The sequence below is a fragment of the Orcinus orca genome, chromosome 14 (assembly GCF_937001465.1).
Source record: "Orcinus orca chromosome 14, mOrcOrc1.1, whole genome shotgun sequence".
NCBI lineage: Eukaryota > Metazoa > Chordata > Mammalia > Artiodactyla > Delphinidae > Orcinus > Orcinus orca.
The window spans coordinates 89,918,158-89,936,957 of record NC_064572.1 but is presented as its reverse complement, the minus strand read 5'-3'; the positions used below and the strand labels follow the sequence as shown (position 1 = coordinate 89,936,957).

General features: G+C 54.9%; 1 protein-coding gene across 1 annotated transcript in view; it reads left to right on the top strand.

Annotated features, from left to right (window-relative positions):
- The window catches only part of CFAP46 (cilia and flagella associated protein 46), an 89,269-nt gene that overhangs the window by 44,582 nt on the left and 25,887 nt on the right, over positions 1–18,800 (top strand). The window contains exons 28-39 of the mRNA XM_049697026.1: positions 2,517–2,706; positions 3,161–3,366; positions 4,220–4,465; positions 5,079–5,228; positions 10,112–10,260; positions 11,283–11,381; positions 12,019–12,151; positions 12,855–13,001; positions 14,647–14,847; positions 14,948–15,054; positions 16,425–16,601; positions 17,471–17,606. Coding sequence (XP_049552983.1) covers positions 2,517–2,706; positions 3,161–3,366; positions 4,220–4,465; positions 5,079–5,228; positions 10,112–10,260; positions 11,283–11,381; positions 12,019–12,151; positions 12,855–13,001; positions 14,647–14,847; positions 14,948–15,054; positions 16,425–16,601; positions 17,471–17,606 — 1,941 coding nt within the window. The remainder of the gene's footprint in view (positions 1–2,516; positions 2,707–3,160; positions 3,367–4,219; positions 4,466–5,078; positions 5,229–10,111; positions 10,261–11,282; positions 11,382–12,018; positions 12,152–12,854; positions 13,002–14,646; positions 14,848–14,947; positions 15,055–16,424; positions 16,602–17,470; positions 17,607–18,800) is intronic.

The following is an 18,800-nucleotide window of genomic DNA, read 5'->3' as shown; positions in this document are numbered from 1 at the left end:
CTTGTGAGGCCGTGTGGGGAGGGCAGGGGGTGGGCCGCGGGGCTCTGCAGCCTCTGGGGTTTCGGGGTCTTGGGGACGGCCCCCGCCCCCAAGAAGCCAAGACACGTGTTCCTCTCGACGCGCTTGGAGATTTGGGGGAGGGCGGGCACCTTGATTTGGTGCAGAGCTTGTGGGACTTGCCTCGGGGGAAAGAAGGCCCCTTGATTGTGGGACTGAAGCCCCCAAAGACGTGCCCTGCGGCAGGCACCTGACAGGCTTTTCTGTTGAGCAGAATGTTTCCCCTTCACGGAGCAGATCCCACCGAGGTTTTCAGAGCGCTCCAGGGTCGGGGTGTCCCCAGGAAGGGGTCCGAACACAGGCTCCATCGATGGCCGTGCGGTCATGACCCATCGGTCAAGCAGAGGCCCGGGCCCACTACAAGCGGCCGTGGGTGCCCCTGCGTCTCGCGCCTGGAGCCCAGGCCAGGGTTCCTGGGGCCAGGCAGCTGTGCCGGGGGAGCAGGCGGTGCTATGGACGGGGCGGCTGCTGGCCGAGCCGAGCTGCCGGAACCCTCTGCACAGACTCCGTGGAAAGGCTCTCTGCCCCTTCCTTCCTTCGCTTCCTTTTTCTTAGGGGTACAAGGTGCTTTATAGTAAATTCACGGGGTTATGCAGCCATCATCACAATCAATTTTAGAACATTTCACCAGCCCCCCAAAACCCAGGTCCGTGGGCACTGTGTCCCTCCCCCCACCCCCGCCGGCCCCAGTGAGCCAGCGTTACACGCATGGAGCCAGACGAGGTGGGTCCTCTGTGTCCGGCTGCCCTCCCTGGACGTCTCGTCCAAGCTCCATCTGTTGAAGCGCATGTCCGGGCTTCACTGCTGCTGGTTGACTAGTCCTCCATCGTGTGGACGGAGGCTGCGCCGATGGGCCTCGGCGTTGCTTCCTCTTAGGAACTCTTGTGACTGGGCTGCTGTAGACAGCCGTGTGCGAGTGTTTGCACGGACACGTTACAGCTGTTCTCTGGGGCACATAGCTGGGAGTGAACTCCCAGGTCACGTGATGGCTGTCTTTAGCTACCTGAGTCGTGGTTTGACTTGCGTTTCCCTAGTAACTAACGTAGTAACTGGCAGCATGTTTTTCCTGTGCTAATCGGCCATTTGTGCATCTTCTCTGGAGAAATGTCTATTCAAATCCTTTGCCCTTTTAAAAAAAAATTTGGTTTCTTGTCTGTTTATTGCTGCGCTGTAGGAATTCTTTATGTGTTTTGGATACAAGTCCCTTATCGGATATAAGATTTGTACATATTTTCTCTCATTCTGTGGCTTGTCTTTTCAACTGCTTTCTCGTATTCTTGATGATGTCATTTGTAGCACAAAAGTTTATAATCTTGATGAAGTCCAACTTGTCTATTTCTTCTGCTGCTTACGCGTATGGCATCGTAGCTGAGAAACCAGCGTGTAATCCAAGGTCACGAAGATTTCTACGTTTCCTTCCAAGGGTTTCATAGTTTCAGCTCTCACATTTGAGTCTTTGATCCGTCTTGAGCTCAGCCGTGTGTTTGGTGCGAATTAGGGGTCCTGCTCCTTTCCTCAGTGTGTGGCTGCCTGCTTTCCCAGCACCGTTGTTGAAACGATGACCATTCCCTCTTCCACCGCCCTTGTCCCCATCGTCTCTCTCGCACAGCTCTTGTCAAAGCCACCTGTGACCACATGGTCACGGTCATTCTGAGGCCCCATCCGACCCCTCCTTGGCACTCGTGGTCATCTGTCACCTGGCTTCCAGGCCCCACTGCTCAGGGCCACTCCTTCTTCCCTTCTGCCCACCTGCTAATGAGGGGGAGGACCCCACTCAGGGCTGGGATGCCCCCGCTCCCTGGTGACGTCAGGCAGTGTCCTGGGGAGAGTCCACCCTGACCTTGCGTGTCCCACCAACCGGCCCCTTCCCTCACCTCCGGCCGCGCATCCTCCTGGCATGTGAGGCGTGAGGTGTGGGGTGTGGGGCCTGGGGCCCGGCAAGCGGAAGGCAGGCTGGCTCCGCTCTCGGGGGGGCAGGGAGGGCAGCTTCCTCCCTTCGTGCAGTGATGATTGATGAGCGATACTGGGTCTGACTCGGGCTGCACACTGCACGGTGCAGCATCTTCAGTGCCCTCCGAGCCCTGTGAGCCACAGAACCGTCCATACCTCCGAGTGCCGGAGGAGACCCGGGGCTGGTGGTGGAGCGCCCGCAGAGAGCCCCTCAGGCCGGCGTCGCCCCGGAGGCGGGAGGGACACGCGGGGCCCGCGAGGGGTCCGGCGGGCAGGTGGCGGGGCGTCCGCAGGGAGCAGAGGCCGGGGTCACTCGCCTGGCTCTGGTCTTGCTGCCCGCTGCACGTGGGAGGTCTTGCCGAGCCTGGTGGTCTCGTGACGGTAGAGACGGGTGAGAAGCAGCCCCTCTGTTTCTAGGAGGTGGGGGAACACAACACCTGCCGTGTGGTCCTCGGGCTGCTGAGTGGCAGGTGTGTGTCTTTACCACCCTTTTCTGTTTAATCCCAAAGAAGCCAGAGAGTGAGTGGCAGAAGGTTGACTACATCATGGAATTCAGCGAGTGGCTGTACCACAACCAGTTTCCTCTTGAAGACGTCGTCTTCCACCTGGAGTGGGCGATCGACATCCTGCTGAGGATGCGGCCCGACAGGGGCTCCCCGGAGCCGGCAGGTGCGGGAGCCGCAGGCGCGGGGGCCACAGGTGAGCGGCGCGGTGGCGGGCGGAGGGGCCGCCCGCCGTGAGGGGCTCCTGGGCTCCGCTATCCCTGCGACGCCCCTGCAGGCCAGCGCCCTGTGGGCTTGGCGAGGTCAGGGCCCTGCCTCCCCGGCTGCTGGTCCCTTCCGCTCCAGCAGAGCTCATCCACCAGGAAGGCCCAGCCCAGGCGTGATAGGGAGGTGGTGGGAGCCCAGCCAGATGGACGGAGGGAGGGGCGGCATCCCCTCACTGCCCCGAAGGTGGCTGCAGCGTCCCTGCAGGTGGGCCTGTTGTCTCCGCTGGGGAAGCCCTGGGAGGCCCGTCCCTGAGGGTGGCCCCTGTGAAGGTGGCACGCCCCTCTGGAAGAGTCTCAACCCCAGGCCGGGTGGCAGGGGCCCCTGGGGACCAGGCGGGCACAGGGGGTGGGCAGGGAGGGCACCCAGCGGCTCCTGTCTTCCAGAAGAGCAGGTGTCCACTCCGGCGGCCCCGGAGGGCCCGGGGGCTGAGGGCTCGGGGCCCCCCTCCCTGGAGAAGCTTCGGAATGTACGGCAGCTTGAGATGCTGGCCCGCGCCTACACGCTGCTGGCCCTGGTGGTGACCCCGAGCGCCGCCAGCCACCAGGACTACTGCCTCATGGCCTACACCTTTCTCCGCCGCATCTGGCAGGTGAGGCCCCGGGAACCTGCACTTGCACAGGTCCTGTGTCTCTCCCGGGACAGCGTCCCTCTCCCCTCCTTCCCAGCAGCACCCTCCCTGCTTTGGGGACTCAGGGGAGGAGGGAGGGCCTCGCTGCTCCCTACAAAGTGGCCCCTCCTCCCCAAGACTCACCCCAGCGCCTTTGCCCAACCACCCGCAGAAGCCTGTCTTTCCACCTCGCTGCCACTGGGCTTCCAGAACCTTCTCTATGCCCCCTCTGCACGGCCTCCGAGCTGCCCTCCTTCCCACCACCTCTTTACGGGGCCCCCGGGGCAGCTCCTGGTCGACTCTTGTTCTCAAGGACCTCCCGCCATCGGTGCCCGCCCAGTGGGACAGTGTCGGCAGGACAGGCCTTTCTTCTGGGGGCAGGTTTGCACCCTGCCCTCAGCCATGTGCTGGGGACAACAGGGCCATCGCCCTTTGGCAGCAGGAAGGACTGGGAAGGCCGTCCTGGGTCTTGAAGATGCCCCAGGCCACTACCACCCACCACCCACCATGCAGCGGCTCTGCGATTCTTTGAGAACCGCTAAAAGTCACTTGAGCATGTTCTTCATTAGAGACGTTAATTCATTTTATGGGGCTGACAAGCTCTTCTTAAGGGTCAGCTGTGCGTCCCCGCAGGCCCAGAGTCCTGGAGGAAGCCCCCCAAGGGCAGAGGAGGGCGGCCGCGTGTCCACCCGCCGAGGGGCACTGCCGCCACCTCTGCGCCGGGCGGCTCATGGCCTGGCCACTCCCTCCCAACCTGCCCTCATACCTGAGTGCGTGGGAGGAGGGGGACCCGCTTCTGTTATCAGTGTTGCAAATTCGGATTTTCTTTCCCCAGGTTTCTTTATTAACAGCAGGAAAATCAATTTCAGAAAGTAGAATTCCAGCAGCAGCGAGTTCACATTCATTGTTGCTTCAAAAGGAGAAGGAGAAAAGCAAAGACAGAGAAAAAGACAAGGACAGAGACAAGGACAAGGGCAGAGACAAGGACAAGGGCAGAGACAAGGACAAGGACAGAGACAAGGACAAGGGCAGAGACAAGGACAAGGACAGAGACAAGGACAAGGGCAGGGCCTCGAAGCAGGTGACCGTGCCCTCCCGGTGGCCAGGCTCTGCCCCAGCCGCCCTTGAGGCTCCTCGTCCCAGAGGCTGGGCCGCAGCGGGCAGAGCCGTCCCGGCTGCTCTGTCCGGTTTCTCCCCCTGGGAAGTGGAGCCAGTGGTTCTTGTCCCCCTGCCCCGGGTGTTAGGAGGTGACACGGGGAGGGTCTGGCTTCTCCCCTGTGGTCTGTCGTCTGCGTTCCCAGAGCGGGTCCCTCCCTCTGCCCAGGTGCATCTGGGCCCTGGCCATGTGGGGTGGGACAGCACCTTCTCTCCATCCACTGGGGGCCCGTGCTGCACGTCACCTTGTCACCGGAGGAATTGCCTGTCTCTGGGGCTGTGCTCACGGCAGCACCCCTCCCGGCTGTCCCGCCTCACTGTCCCCACTGGGGACGCCCCCGCCTCCCTCCCCCATCACTGCTCTCCAGGAAGTGGAGACACGTGTGGGTCCGGCGTGGCTTGCTGTCGGGCTGGCAGCCCAGGGAGGGCGCCACGCACGTCCCCAGAGGCGCTGCCGACCCGTCCTTTCCCGTGGGGCCACCGGGGCGTCTGCTGCGAGCTCCACCTCCTAAAGCGGAGCCTGGCTTCCTGCTTTGCAGTTTCAAAGCCCCACTCCTGGCAAACGCCTTGAAGACGCACCCGCAAGCATAGAAGAGTGGGCTTCCTACGCTTGCCCCGAGGAAGCTATGTCAGTATTTAAGCAGGATCAGAGCAACTTTGCTGTCAACCGGTCAACTCTCCAGAAGCCGGTGAGTGGACCTGAAGATGCCGTCCCAGGCCTGTGTCCGTGTCCTGCCTCCTGGCTTGTTGTCACAGCTGACGCTTTCTGGTGTGCAGTGGGACCAGAGAGGGATGCGCAGAAACAGGGCTCTGCTCAGGGAATTGTGAAGCAGGGCCTCCCGGGCATGAGCCCCCAGACCCTCCCACAGGCCCGTCCCCGGCCCCCTCCCCCTCCCCGAGCACCCGGGGACTTTTCCTCACGCATTCCCCGCACAGGTCACACTCCTGCACGTGAAATTCAGCCATGCCTGGGAGTGCCCCACGGCTGCTGTGACCGGCCACCGCAAACCAGGTGCTTAAAGCAGCACAAAGGGTTTCCTCACAGTTCTGGAGGCCACAGGTTCAAAGTCAGCATCACCGGGCCGAAGTCAAGATGTCGGCGGGGCCACATTCCCTCTGGAGGCCCCAGGGGAGGGTCCTTCCTGCCTCTTCCAGCTCCTGCGGTCTCCTGGGCTTGTGGCCGCGTCACCTCCCCCACCCCCCGCCTCCGTCGTCACGTGGCTTCTCCGCTGTGTCTGTGTCTCATCTCCCACGTACAGGGGCCCATACGATGACACGTGGGGCCCGCCTGTATCATCCAGGGCAACCTCCCCAGCTCGGCATCCTTACTTCGATCACACCTGTGCGCAGGTTCCAGGGGTAGCGCCGGGCTACTTTGGGGGCTGTTTTTCAGCCCCGCACCTGCCTGGTTTCTGTGCTTGTGGAAATACAGACTCTCGGCCTCTAACCGCCCATGGCTGGCTTCTCTCTGGAGCGCGGTGTCCGCGGGAATCCTCCGCGCTGCTTCGTGTGTCTGGTTGTGTTCACATCGTCGGTGACGAGTATTCTGTCTGGTGACTCGACCACGGCCTGTCTGTCCTTCAGCCACGGAAGGCACGGGGCTGTCTCCAGCGTGCCTGTTACAGATGTCTCAGGGCCCACGTGCCCACGTGCCTGGAGGGCACACCCGGCAGCGGCGTTTCTGGGTCACGGAGCACGTGTATCTCCAACTACAGCATGTTGACAAACTGCCTTTGGCAGTGGTCGTGCCGTGAGGCCCGCCTTCTCACCTGGCCGTCTGGGGGGCGTGGGCCTCTCACTGGGCTCAGCCGGACACTCCCTGACTACGGTGAGGCCGGACGCCTCTCAGCGCCTTTTGGCCACTTGAATGTCCTCTTTCATGGCCTGCGTGTGCAATTGGTCGCCCATATTTTATTAAGCCTCTGTCTTTACCTTGTTGAATTGAAGGAGTTCCTTATCTGTCTTGGAAAAAACACTCTGACAGTTTAGGACAGCAGGTCACCCTCCACTCTGGGCCTTGACTGTCTTGAGGTCTTCTTGTGAATACAGATTCCAAGTTTTAGTGTACGAAAAAGTATTAATCTTTCCCTTTATGACTAGTGCCTTGTTGTGTCCTGTTTAAAAAAATGTTTTCCTTCCTAAAGGTCATGAAAATGTCCTCTTATGGTATTTTCCCAAAAGCTTTATACTTCTACATGTCAGATTTAGATCCACTTGAAGTTGGTTCATGTGCGTGCTGTGAGGTGAAGGATCCGGTTCTGAGCTCTCCGATCTGGATAATCTGAATGTTCTAACACCACTCATTGAAAAATCGCTTGCCGGGCTTCTTTGCCACGCTTGTCATGAATCAGGCGTCCACACCTGCACCAACACCTCACTGTCTGAGCTCCTGAGGTTCGTCACCTTGACTGCTTGGGAGAGAACATTGCCTGACCTTGTTATTCAGGAAGGTCTTGGATGTCCTTTCCATTGTCCATGTGTTTCCATGTGACTTTTAGAGTCAGCTTGTTGGCTTCCATTGGAAACCCTGGTGGAGTTTTGGCTGTGATTGCACTGAATCTCGAGATCAGTTTTTGGTTTGGGGGAGAACTGGCATCTTTGCCACATTGAATATTCCAGTCGATGAGCATGTTCTAGTTCTCTATTGACGTAGGTCTTCTGTAACTTCTCTTGATAATGGATTTGAGTTTTATGCATGGAGGTTACACACATTAGATTTATTTCTACATATTTGATGTTTGTGCTGCTGTTATAAATATACCTCTTGTTTCATTTTTTTAAACTCCAGATGAAATCTAGAAATATAATTGTTTTCATCTTGACCTTGCAGCCATCAGTTTAGTTAACTTCTAGATAAGTTTGGTAATCGATCTGTAGATTCTTTGGATCTTATGTGTATACACAGAGTCTGCATTTCGTCCGCAAATGTTTTTCCTCATTTCTGATCATTACACTTTTTATCTCCTTATTCCACTGGCTGCCACCAGCACAGCGCTGAACAGAGATGGTGACACCTCCTTATCCTGCCCCCTGGCTTAGCAAGGGGGCTTCAGCATTTCACTCAGTGTCATTGATGTTTGCTGTAGGTGCTTATAGGTATTCTTTATTGATTAAGGAAGTTCCTTTGTTTCTATTTGCTAAGAGTTTTAATCACAAATGGCTACAGATGTTTATCAAGTATTTTTCTCCATCTATCACATAATGGCTTTTTTCTCTTTCCTTACTTTATTCCCTAATGCTTATCAGAATAATGTCAACTTGGTTGAGACATATTATTCGTTTCACTTATCATCAGATTCAACTGGCTAGTATTTTGTTCGGGGTGTTTGCCTCTGCGTTCATGAGGAAATTGGTGTTTAATTTTCCTTTCATACTACACGCTTGTCAGGAAGTGGTAAGAGGCTGCACTGACTCTGAACTGTTTTCTGCTCCCAGCGCTTCTGACCGCAGGTGTGCGGGTTTCCGCACAACAGCCAGTTCTCCGCTCCCCGTGGACACCAGCTGGGTGACCCCCCATTTAACTCAGTTCTGGCACTATGTGCCAGGGTCAGCGCAGGCCCCACAGGGTCAGGGGTCCGTCCCTCGAGTCCGCCCCCACTAGGCGCCGGTCACAAGTGTCGGGTCCCCAGGCCACTGCACTCATGCAGTGTGGCCATGAATCGGGTTCCCATGACCCCCTCCTCAGGTTCGATGTTTGCCATGACAGCTCCCAGACTCAGGAAAACGCTTGACTTAACTAGATCGCTGGTCTGTTACAGAGGATGTTGTAAAGGATGCAGATGAGCAGCCCGATGAGGGGGTCCATGGGGCAGGTGTGGAAGGGTCCCGAGCACGGGAGAGTCTGTCCCCGTGGAGCTGGGGTGTGCCGGGCACCACCCTCCTGGCAGGTGGACACGTTCACCAGCCCAGAAGCTCTCCAAACCCCTTCCCGCAGGGTTTCCCTGCAGGTTCCGGGACAGGGCACGGCTGATCGGCTCGCGGGCTGTTGGGAATTAACTCAGCCTCCAGCCCCTCCCCCCGCCCCAGATGTCGGGACGGGGCTGAGGGTTTCACTCTCCCATCATGTGGTTGGTTCCTCTGACCGCCAGCCCCCATCCTGAAGCTCTGTAGGGATGGCCAGGAGTCACCTTGCGAGTGTAAACTCAGGTGTGGGTGAAAGGGACTTGTGAACCACAAAATCCCAAGGGTTGTAGGAGCTCAGTGCCAGGAACCAAGAACAAAGACCAGAGGTATGTGTCTTATTATATCACAATATCACACTGACCTTTTAGTCAATTAGAGAGTGTTCCCTTTTTGAACTCTTCTTGGGAAGAATTTGTATAAGATTAGCTGTTATTTCTTCCTCAAACGTTTGGAAGAATTCCCTGGTGAAGACTTCTGGGCCTGGATCTATTTGAGAAGATTTTCAAATGTGGATCCAATTTACTTAATAGTTACAGAACGCTTCAGATTTTATAATTTTTTTGTAATGTTGGTGGGTTGTGTTTTTCTAGGATGTTTCCAGTTAATATAAAATTTTTAATTTATTGGCATAATGTGGTTCTTACTATCCTTTTTTTTTTTTTTTTTTTTTGCGGTACGCGGGCCCCTCACTGCTGTGGCCTCTCCCGCCGTGGAGCACAGGCTCCGGATGCACAGGCTCAGCGGCCATGGCTCACGGGCGCAGCCGCTCCGTGGCATGTGGGATCCCCCCGGACTGGGGCACGAACCTGTGTCCCCTGCATCGGCAGGCGGACTCTCAACCACTGCGCCACCAGGGAAGCCCCTTAATACCCTATTATCATCTTGTAGTGTCGGCCTCACCAGGGATGATCAGTTATTAGTCTCTCAAAAAAACACACGCTTTCCAGGCCACCCAAATGCCACTGGGCTGGGATGTAACCCCTGACAGGGCTGTTTTATTTCGTTGCCCTTGAGCCTCAGGTGCGGGCTTTGGGGACCCAGTCGGGGCACTAGCCTTCAGTGGGCCCTCAACTCCACCTGCAAAGGAAGAGTCACAGGTGCTGTTCAGGCTCTCAGCTGCCTCTTCTGTCAGCAGACATCCCAGGACACGTGTATCCCAAGGTGCCAGGTTCACATCTCTCGATTCACATCTTCTTCCATGTCTCGGCCCAGTCAGTTTTGCCTGCATTGTTCACTCTTCAGTGCTATTAAGCAGATTTTTAAAATAGCTTATCCAACTTCTCTAATTTTCTACTGAGAATATCAAACCTAGTGTGACATTATAAGAAGTATTAGTTCGTCTCTGTCTATATTGAATTTGAAAGCAATTGTATGTGTATATAAAGAAATGAAACAAAGACATTAATTTGAATGAAAGCAGGTGGATTTTTCTTGTGAGCATCTTTATACTTGGGTGCTGAAGATTCCAGGAGATTGCACACGACAAGCTGAAAGCCTAACTGAAGGACAGGAGGCAGAGAGCACATCACTCCTTCCCTCAACAGACACTAGTTCAGCCCCTGTGCACGTGGCACTGTGTGGACAGAGTTTCTGGAGGGAAGACCCTGTGAGCTGGGGGCCCACCCTTCCCCCGTCTTTGACCTTACATGTTTGCTGTGTATTGATGTAGACGTACAGTTTATATTATCTGGACCACTTGGTCGAGGCCCTGCAGAAGGTGTTCCTTCATGAGCTCACCATCCCGGTCCTGCAGTTGGAGGTACTCATTGCAGCCTCCGTGGTTGACAGCAAGAGCCTCAAGGACCTCTACCACCTCCGGTTGGTACCACCTGCTTTATTTTGGGGGGAGCTGGGAGACATTTAAGTGGCTAAAGTGAATATTTCCCAAAGCAATATAAAACCAAATAAGATTTTAAAATATTAATTCTGTAGTTGACGATTTATATAAATAATAAAGTCCCTACGATTTGTAAAGCCAAATAAATCAGAATACTTAAACATAAAAATAGTATTTTTAGTTTTAAAATTTCTGCCTGGTTCTTAAGAGAATATGATTATTCCAAGGAAATACACACTGAAGTAGAATAAGTAGAAAAAAGGAGCATTTTTGTTTCTCCAACTTACTCTCAGATAGTTCAGGAAAACATTTGATATATATAAATTTAATATAAAATTTATGTGTAAATAAGTTTTAATTATTTCCTGAACTATATATGAAAGTTTATATATAGTTCAGGAAATAATTTTTATATATACAATTTTTATATTTTTATAAAGTTTTATATAAAATTTTAATAGATCTTTACATATGTAAAATTGAGAGAGAGAGAGAGAGAGAACCTGGGTGGTGAAGGATGTAGTAATTCTTTGTAGTGTTTGTGTAACTTTTCTGGAAACTTGAAATCATTTCACAATACAACTGTTTTACACAAGAATCAAAGCAGAGCTTGTTTGCTTAAAGTTGTAACGGGTCAGAGCCCCACCCACTGCACCTTGTCTTGACCTCGAAAGATGACCCTGAGGCTATAAATGCGTGTGGAGTAAAGTTCATGAATGAATGGAGTAAAATTCATGAATGTGTGTGGAGTAAAGTTCATGAATGAATGGAGTAAAATTCATGAATGTGTGTGGAGTAAAGTTCATGAATGAGTGTAGAAACGTGCTCCAGCTGGAACTTGATAGAGCCGTCTGTTATGTTTCCCTAGTAATCTGGCTTAGCTTTACAAATTATAGAAAATAGCCTCAGATTATCCATTCCTTTTCCCGTTTACCAACTTGTATCAAGTTGGCTGAGCCCAGGGCAGCCCGACTCAGGGCTGACGCTCCTCTCGCCCCCCCAGACTTGCCCTAGTTTGTTCTGATTTGAAGTTGAGGGAAGCAGCCACTTTCCACGAGGAGGTGGTCGGGCACGCCTACATCTGCGACGTGGAGCAGGTGAGGTAAGTCAGCCGAGCCGCGGAGCTCCGCCTGCTGCCGTGCCGCTCAGGCACCGGCCCTGCTCTCGGCCACGTCTCCTCGAGCCCCAGGCCCCGTCTCCCACCATGGCTGGGCAGCAGCGGCAGTTCATTCCTCACTTGCCCTCCCGTGTGTGGGCGTCTCCCGGGCTGGGGCCGCGTGGCGGAGGGACACAGCACCAGGCGTGTGCAGGGGGCCAGGGGGAGCGGGACGGGTGAAGGAGGCGGCGTCCTGAGGGCACACGGGGAAGGAGGGTCCCACAAGAAGCAGGGGCTGGGCAGGGGCCTCTGCGGGCTGCCTTTCCTGATGGGGTGGAGTTCTGGCCTGGATGTAAGTTTGAGATGCATGTTAGACATCCAGGTCGGGATGTCAGACGAGTAGCTGGATGCATGAGCCTGGAGTCTGGAAGAGAGAATGGGCTAGGAGTGCAGATTTGGGAGTCATATATGCTGCTAAACCATGGGAATTAAAAAAAAATCTTTGTAAACACGTGAGTGGATAGCGGCTTCTTGTAGCTATTTTCATTTGTATTTCTTTGATTCCTACTGAAACTGAACATTTTCAGGTGTCTCTGGCCATGGTATTTCTTCCTTGGCATAATGCCTGTTTTACTTATATTAGCTGCAGAAAAGAAATTGCCTTGAAAAAGGAGAAAAATAAGGAACCTCTATTAGAAGAAAGTCTGCCAACACTGAGGGAGCCCCCCACTCCAGCCCAGCAAGCAGAGATGAAGCCCCTCGTAGCAAAGGATAAGGTAGCCTCTCTCTGCAGAAGCACCTCGGTTCCTAGCCCACCGGGGGCAGTGACAGGTCCCGCGCCAGCCAGTAAGCTCGGACTTGTCTTAACTGCCTGCTGCCTCCAAATCCTGGTGTGGGGTTTCCTGGGAAATCCAGGGACTGATGGGATGTGTCCCCTCCCTGCGGGCCCTGGAAGTCCCCAGGGAAGACGGGACTGCAGGGCCTGAGCTGCAGTTCAGAGAGGCCGGGCTGGGAGTAGCGGGTGCCCCCCCGGGAGAGCTACCGCGCCAACCAGAAGGGGGAAAGGCCGAGGCCCTCGCAGGCCTGAGCGCCCACCGGCCTGCCCCCGACCCCGTCCGGTGGTGGGCTCGCCTCATATGGGCTCGCCCGTAAAGGAAATAACCATCCCCACCCCATGCTCCGAGGTCATGAGCACTTGTTACCATGGGAGTGCCACACCTGGGACTCCCTTCGTGGTGGGGGATGGCTGGGACCCGGAGTGCACAGAGCCCTCCTGCAGGACAGGCCAGGCGAGCCACCTGCACCCGGGATTGCTTGGTGGGCCTGGTGGGTGAGGAGAGACAGACTTCCCGGGGGACAGCCCGGCCACGGGCACTGGAGTGGGGGCTGGGCTTGGCGGGTGTGGGGCCGGTGGGGAACCTCGCTCGACAGCATGGGCCCTGCACCCACGCAGCACCGGCGGGCCTGCATGTCTTACAGACTTTGAAGATAGACGGAGAGACCGGCAGGGGCCTGGATGGAATGTCCTTCCCGCAGCTGTGGACCCTCAAGGCTGAAGTCCTGCTGGAGATGGACCTGTACCAGCCTGCCCGGCTGCTCCTGTCAGAGGCGTACCTGGCCTTCCAGGTGAGGCCACACCTGCCCGGCCCACTGCACCTGTGGGGCCTCTTCCCCTGAGTAGCAGCCCCCCAACTCCGTGCCCCCACTGAGACCCTTCTCTCTGGGAGGCAGGGACCTGTCTGTGCTGAAGCCTGTTCTAGAGCACCCGTCCCACTCCCATGTGCAGATCCAGCTCTGCCGGAGGTCTGTCCTTCACGTCCTTTGTCTGTCGGCTCCTCTGGTTTCTCGAGCTCCTTCATCAGAGTGTGGTAGAGCCTCTTTCTCCTCCCGGGCTGGGGGGCCCCTTCTGTTTGTGAGCCGGCCTCCCGATGTGCGTGTGGATGGGCGCCCCTGGCGAGGCCGAGGGCTTCGGTCTTGTTCCAAGAGGCAGATAGATAGATGGGGCCCCGGGGCCCCGACCCGCTTGGCTGTTTTGTTGCCGCTCCTCGGTGTGGGCCCTGCAGGTGTCTGTGGCATCTCCGGGGTCTCACTGGAAGCCTGGGGTTCACCCGGCCTCCTCAGAAAGGCTTGACTCCAGCCTGGACGCTCAGATCTCAGCTCAGCCCCTCAGGCCCCCACTACTGTCTGCTGGGTTTCTTGAGCCTGCTCTGCCCCTGAGAACAGGTCTTTGGACCCTCCCCCGGCCCCGCCCCCTCCAGTGCCAACTTCTGGAAGCCCCAGGCTCCTGCCTCCTCCCCCAGCTCAGATGTGGCTTTCTTCCTGGGCTCTGTCCCCCGTGAGGACAGACGCCCTCGGGAAACACCCAGGACAGAGCGGAGCCACCCGTGTGTGCGTCTCTCCCTCCCCAGAGGTGGTAGCTCAGCTGCAGTGTCAGCGGCTCCCAGGGCCTCAGACGGATGCTTCTGTCTCCGGGCGGGTTCAGAATTGTTCCCTGGGAGGGTGGGGCAAAGCTACAGAGCCACACAGGCTGACACTTTCTTTGTAGAGGAACTCCAGAGAGAGAAGCATCCCTAATAAAGGTACAAAAAATTCACAGCCTTGGGAGGTTCAGCTCTCTGTCTTAGGCAGGGGGACAGGTGTGTGCAGACCAGACTCAAGAGGGAGCGTGGCCTGGGAAGGGACCGAGAAGGCCGTGCGGCTGCTGAAGGGAAGCGGCCAGGGTGGGCCCTGGGGGGGTACAGAGGAGCACAGGCACGGGGGGGCTCCCGGGGGCCAGGAGTGGGGACCAGAGGGCGGACAGGTGGCCTAAGGAGGTGGGGGGCTGTGAGCCGACACCCACATGCCACAGGCGCCGCAGTCCCGTCTCCTGGCCTGTGGCCGTGCATCCGTGACCCTCCCTGTCAGCCTCCCCCAGACTCACGAAAGAGTCATCCACGCGCTGCCCTCACCTCCACCTGGCCGCCACCCGACCCTCCTGCTGCCAGGAGCGGGCTTTCCAGGGCTGTCAGTGCTTTCCAGAGTCAGGGGAGTAGGTTTTAACACACACACAGGCATCAAGCCCAGGCCCTGCGCCCTCACACTGCAGGCATGTCTCCAGACAAGAGCTCAGACAGTGTGTGCAGAGGCCTGGTGCCACGGCTGCCATCTCTCTCTCTCTCTCTGTCTCAGTTTCTCTGTCTCTCTGTCTCTCTATCTCTTTGTCTCTGTCTCTCTCTCGCTCACTCTCCCCCCGCCACTCCCCATCCTGTCTCAACACGCACCTCTTTTTTAGGAGCTCGACGATCCTTGTGCAGAATCGAAATGCCTGCACCTGTTGGCACGGTTGGCAAACAAGGAAAAGAAGTACGGCCAAGCTAGGAAGATGGCCGAGAGGGCCCAGCACCTGGGGGGCAGTGAGCAGTTCTGGTACGAGTCCACCCTGACCCTGGCGGACACACTCCTGTCCACCGAGAACGAGAGGAGAGAGGCAGTGGTGAGGGGCCGGCCACTTGCCCGCCCGGCGGTGCAGCCTGCGGCGGGGGGGAGGGGGCGGAACAGCGGGGGCCGCCGTGACCCTGCTGGGCCTGCCTCAGGTCTGCCAGCTGTTCCAGAAGCTCATAGATACCTTCAACGTTCTTAAGAAGGAGAGACCGAACCAAATGCCCATATTGGAATTCATGACCACAGACCTAGAAGCCAGGTAATATTTTGTAAGAAAAAATGTTAATCGGGCTTCCCTGGTGGCGCAGTGGTTGAGAGTCCACCTGCCGATGCAGGGGACACGGGTTCGTGCCCCGGTCCGGGAAGATCCCACGTGCCACAGAGCGGCTGGGCCCATGAGCCATGGCCGCTGAGCCTGCGCGTCCAGAGCCTGTGCTCCGCAACGGGAGAGGCCACAGCAGTGAGAGGCCCGCGTACCGCCAAAAAAAAAAAAAAAAAAAAAAATGTTAATCAACGTGAAAATAGTGGTTTACTTTTTTCCATCTATTAACTTTTAAGCCAAATTTCAAGCCTACGAGGTTCAGAGACTCCCAGGACAGGGCCCTGTGCCCACAGCGTCGTCCGCATCCCGTCCTGGCAGCAGGGCCCTGTGCCCACAGCGTCGTCCGCATCCCGTCCCGGCAGCAGGCATTTCTCCCGGGAGGGGGCGGGTGGCCTTGTGTGTCCCGTGGATTCTCAGCTCCCCCGGAAGTGGCTCCGTCTCCGGGAAGCCTCTAAGGCTGGGGCAGGCCCGGCCTCTCCCCTCCCCACGTTGCCAGGCGGTCAGACGTCCTCCTGGGGTCTGTTGGTCTGTCTGCTCCTCTGCTCGCCAGTTTTCCGGGCCGCGTGTCGGGTCCACAGAGACAGCGCCAGGCTCTCTGCAGCTGCCTGGGAGGCGGGAGGCTGCAGGAGAGACCCCAAGTAGGACCGTCAGCTTTCAGATCAGCAGCTTATCTTCGAGCCATCCTCCTGGTCGTTTATCTTCTCCCAGAGAGCGGTTTCCTCGCGGTTTCAGCACGGACGTTCGTGGGTGCCTTTCTCGTAGCTGCGCGAAGCCGCGAGGTCTGTCTCCTGAGTTGGGTTTGCAGATTCCAGCTGGATCCGCCTTCTCAGCGCAGCTTCTGCTTCACTGACCAAAGAACTGTGGATTTTGCCTGATTTTGGTTTTCTGTATTCTCTCTTGGGCTTTGCTGAGTTCTTCCTGTGCTGGGAGAGGCTTGTTCTGTCATGGCTGTTCTGTCTCTCCCTCTGGGATGGGTTCCGTGGCCCCTGTGCTCTGTCTCTGCCCCTAGCAGAGGCACCTCTGACGCCCCCTGCAGCAGCCTGCAGGTGTGACCTGTGAACGGATTCCATTTCCAGTGGGTTTTCTTTTCTGCCCCTGAGTGTTTTAAGAGAGGGGTGGGGTGGGGAGTTGTTACTTTCTAATTTTATGGCATTGTGACCAAAGAACGTGCGTGTCTTGTAGGATTTCTGGTGTCAAGAAACGCTGGGGAAAGTGTTTCTCCCTGCGCCCAGATGGAAGCTAGAGGTGGGTGGTGGCCTTGACCACGAGTCTCAGGGAAGCGCCCCCCCCGCCCCGCCCCCCCTCAGGTGTGTGAGCCTCCAGCTCAAAGCCGCCCAGGAGCCGGGGGACTCTGAGCCCTTCCAGAACTCAGCTCTGCTGATGGAAATGGATAATCGCTTGCTGGAAATGGAGGAGAAGTTTACCAGCATTGGCCACAAGGAGAAGTGTGTGGACATCAAGCTGGAGCGCGCCAAGATGAAGAGGTGGGTGGGCCCACGCCCCCTCCCGGCCCTCCGCAGCGCTTCCCGGCTTCCCCCACGCGCCCAGCTTTCCTCCCGGGCCACCCCCGCCGGCCTCCAGCAGGGCCTCCCTACGGCTTGGCTTGGCCGCGGGGTTCCGCGACCCTCCCCCAGAGACACGTACTGGGGTCCGCAGCCTCTGGGGGGCGTCCGCCCACGTCGTCCCGGCCCAGCCCTGGCCCCAGGCGCGCGCGTCTTCCCACGACCATACGGGCGCGGACACGCGTGTGCACACGCGGCCACACGCACGTCACCTCGGGAGGCCCGGGCGCTGCCTCCGCTCCAGCGGGCCGACAACCCTCCCACGTGACGCTCCCCTGTCCCCGCACCCCGCCCAGGGCCCCCCCGCGGTCGGGGCCACGCAAGCGTCCAAGACACAACAAGCAAACCAAGGGCAGGGTATTACAAACAGCCTTTATGCGGGAAAAGCAACCTGACGCCTGTGAAACCCAACCTAACACAATATTATCATAGAAGCAGTATATGTAGAACTTTAAAAAATGCAAAAAAACACAGACAGGAAAATTAGGGGTTTAAACCAGCACAGCTAATATTGTGGCATTGCTTCACCTGATGTATCAGCACCAGTTTAGTTATGAGCATAGTGTCATGCTGTGCTTACTGCATTCCTCCAGATCGCTCCTGTTTTTTTATTTTTTTCTGAGATATATTGAGAATATATTTCCAGGTAAAACATCTAATTATAAAATTTAAAGGACTAATAAAATAAAAATCATAATTACAAGAAAATTACATGCTACACATTTTGTTAGTACTGACGACGTAATGCTTTGACATTTTTGTTCTAAGTTCCACTCTTCCGTCCAATAAAGGTTATCTGCCCAAAATGAGAAAGATGCAGAACAGAAGACTGCGTGTTACTTGGAGGCATACGACCTGGTCCAGAGAGCTGCTGCCGAAGAGGAAGAGCTATTTCACCGTATTCAGGGCTTACTGTCCCTTCAGGGTGTAAGTGTGTTATGTGATTTTTACCTCAATTTTAAAAAACCTAGAAAGCTATGGAGGAAATGCCCAAATGTTTGGAAAGAAAGTAGCGTACATCAAAATAACTATGGGCCAGAGAAGAAATCAAAAGGGAAATTATTTTGAACTGCAGTGCTGCAGGGGGCGCATATCCAAATGTTTAAGATATCTCTAATGCAATACTTAGGGGAAACTTTGTGGCACTAAACACCTGTATGAGAAGAGAAAAAGATCCCAAATCAATGATCTCACCACCCTCTGCAATGTGAAAGGAGAAAAAGCAAATCAAACTCAAAATAAGTAGAAGAAAGGAAATTGAAGAACACAGTACAAATCAATGAAATAGAAAACACAAAAATTAAAAAGAAAATCAATAAAGCCAAAAGCTGTCTCTTTAAGAAGATCTGTAAAGTGATAAACTTGTAGCCAGACTGATCAAAAAAAAAAAAAAGAGAGAGAGAGAGAGAGGACATAAATAAGCAATATCAGAAATAAGAGCTGTGACATCACCACAGACTCTACACACATTAAAAAGATAATAAGGGAGTATCATGAGCAACTCTATGCCAAAATATATTTGACAATTAGATGAAATGGATGGAAAATGGCTTGGAAGACACAAACTACCAAAGCTCACTCAAAAAGAAACAGAAACTGAATAGCCCTCTGTCTACTAAATAAATCGAATTTGTAGTTCAAAGATTTTCCACAAAGAAAATGTCAGACTCATATGGCTTTACTGGTGAATCCCACCAAACATTTAAGGAAAATTAATACCAGTTCTGCACAAACTCTTTGAGAAAATTGAAAAGGAGGGAATACATCCCAACTCTTCTATGAGGCTGACACCAAAACAAGGTAAAGATATTAAAAAAAAAAAAAAAAAACAACCTACAGGCCATTATTCTTCATGAATATAGATGGAAAAATTTTAAACAGAATTTAGAAAATTAAGTCCAACAATGTATAAAAAGGATTATATACCAAGTTGAGGTTATCCCAGGACTTGTTTAACATTCAAAAATCAATCAATTTTGTTCACCGTATATTTTTTTAGAATTTTCTTTTTTTTTTTAATTAATTTATTTATTTTTGCTGTGTTGGGTCTTTGTTTCTGTGCGAGGGCTTTCTCTAGTTGTGGCGAGTGGGGGCCACTCTGCATCACGGTGCGCGGGCCTC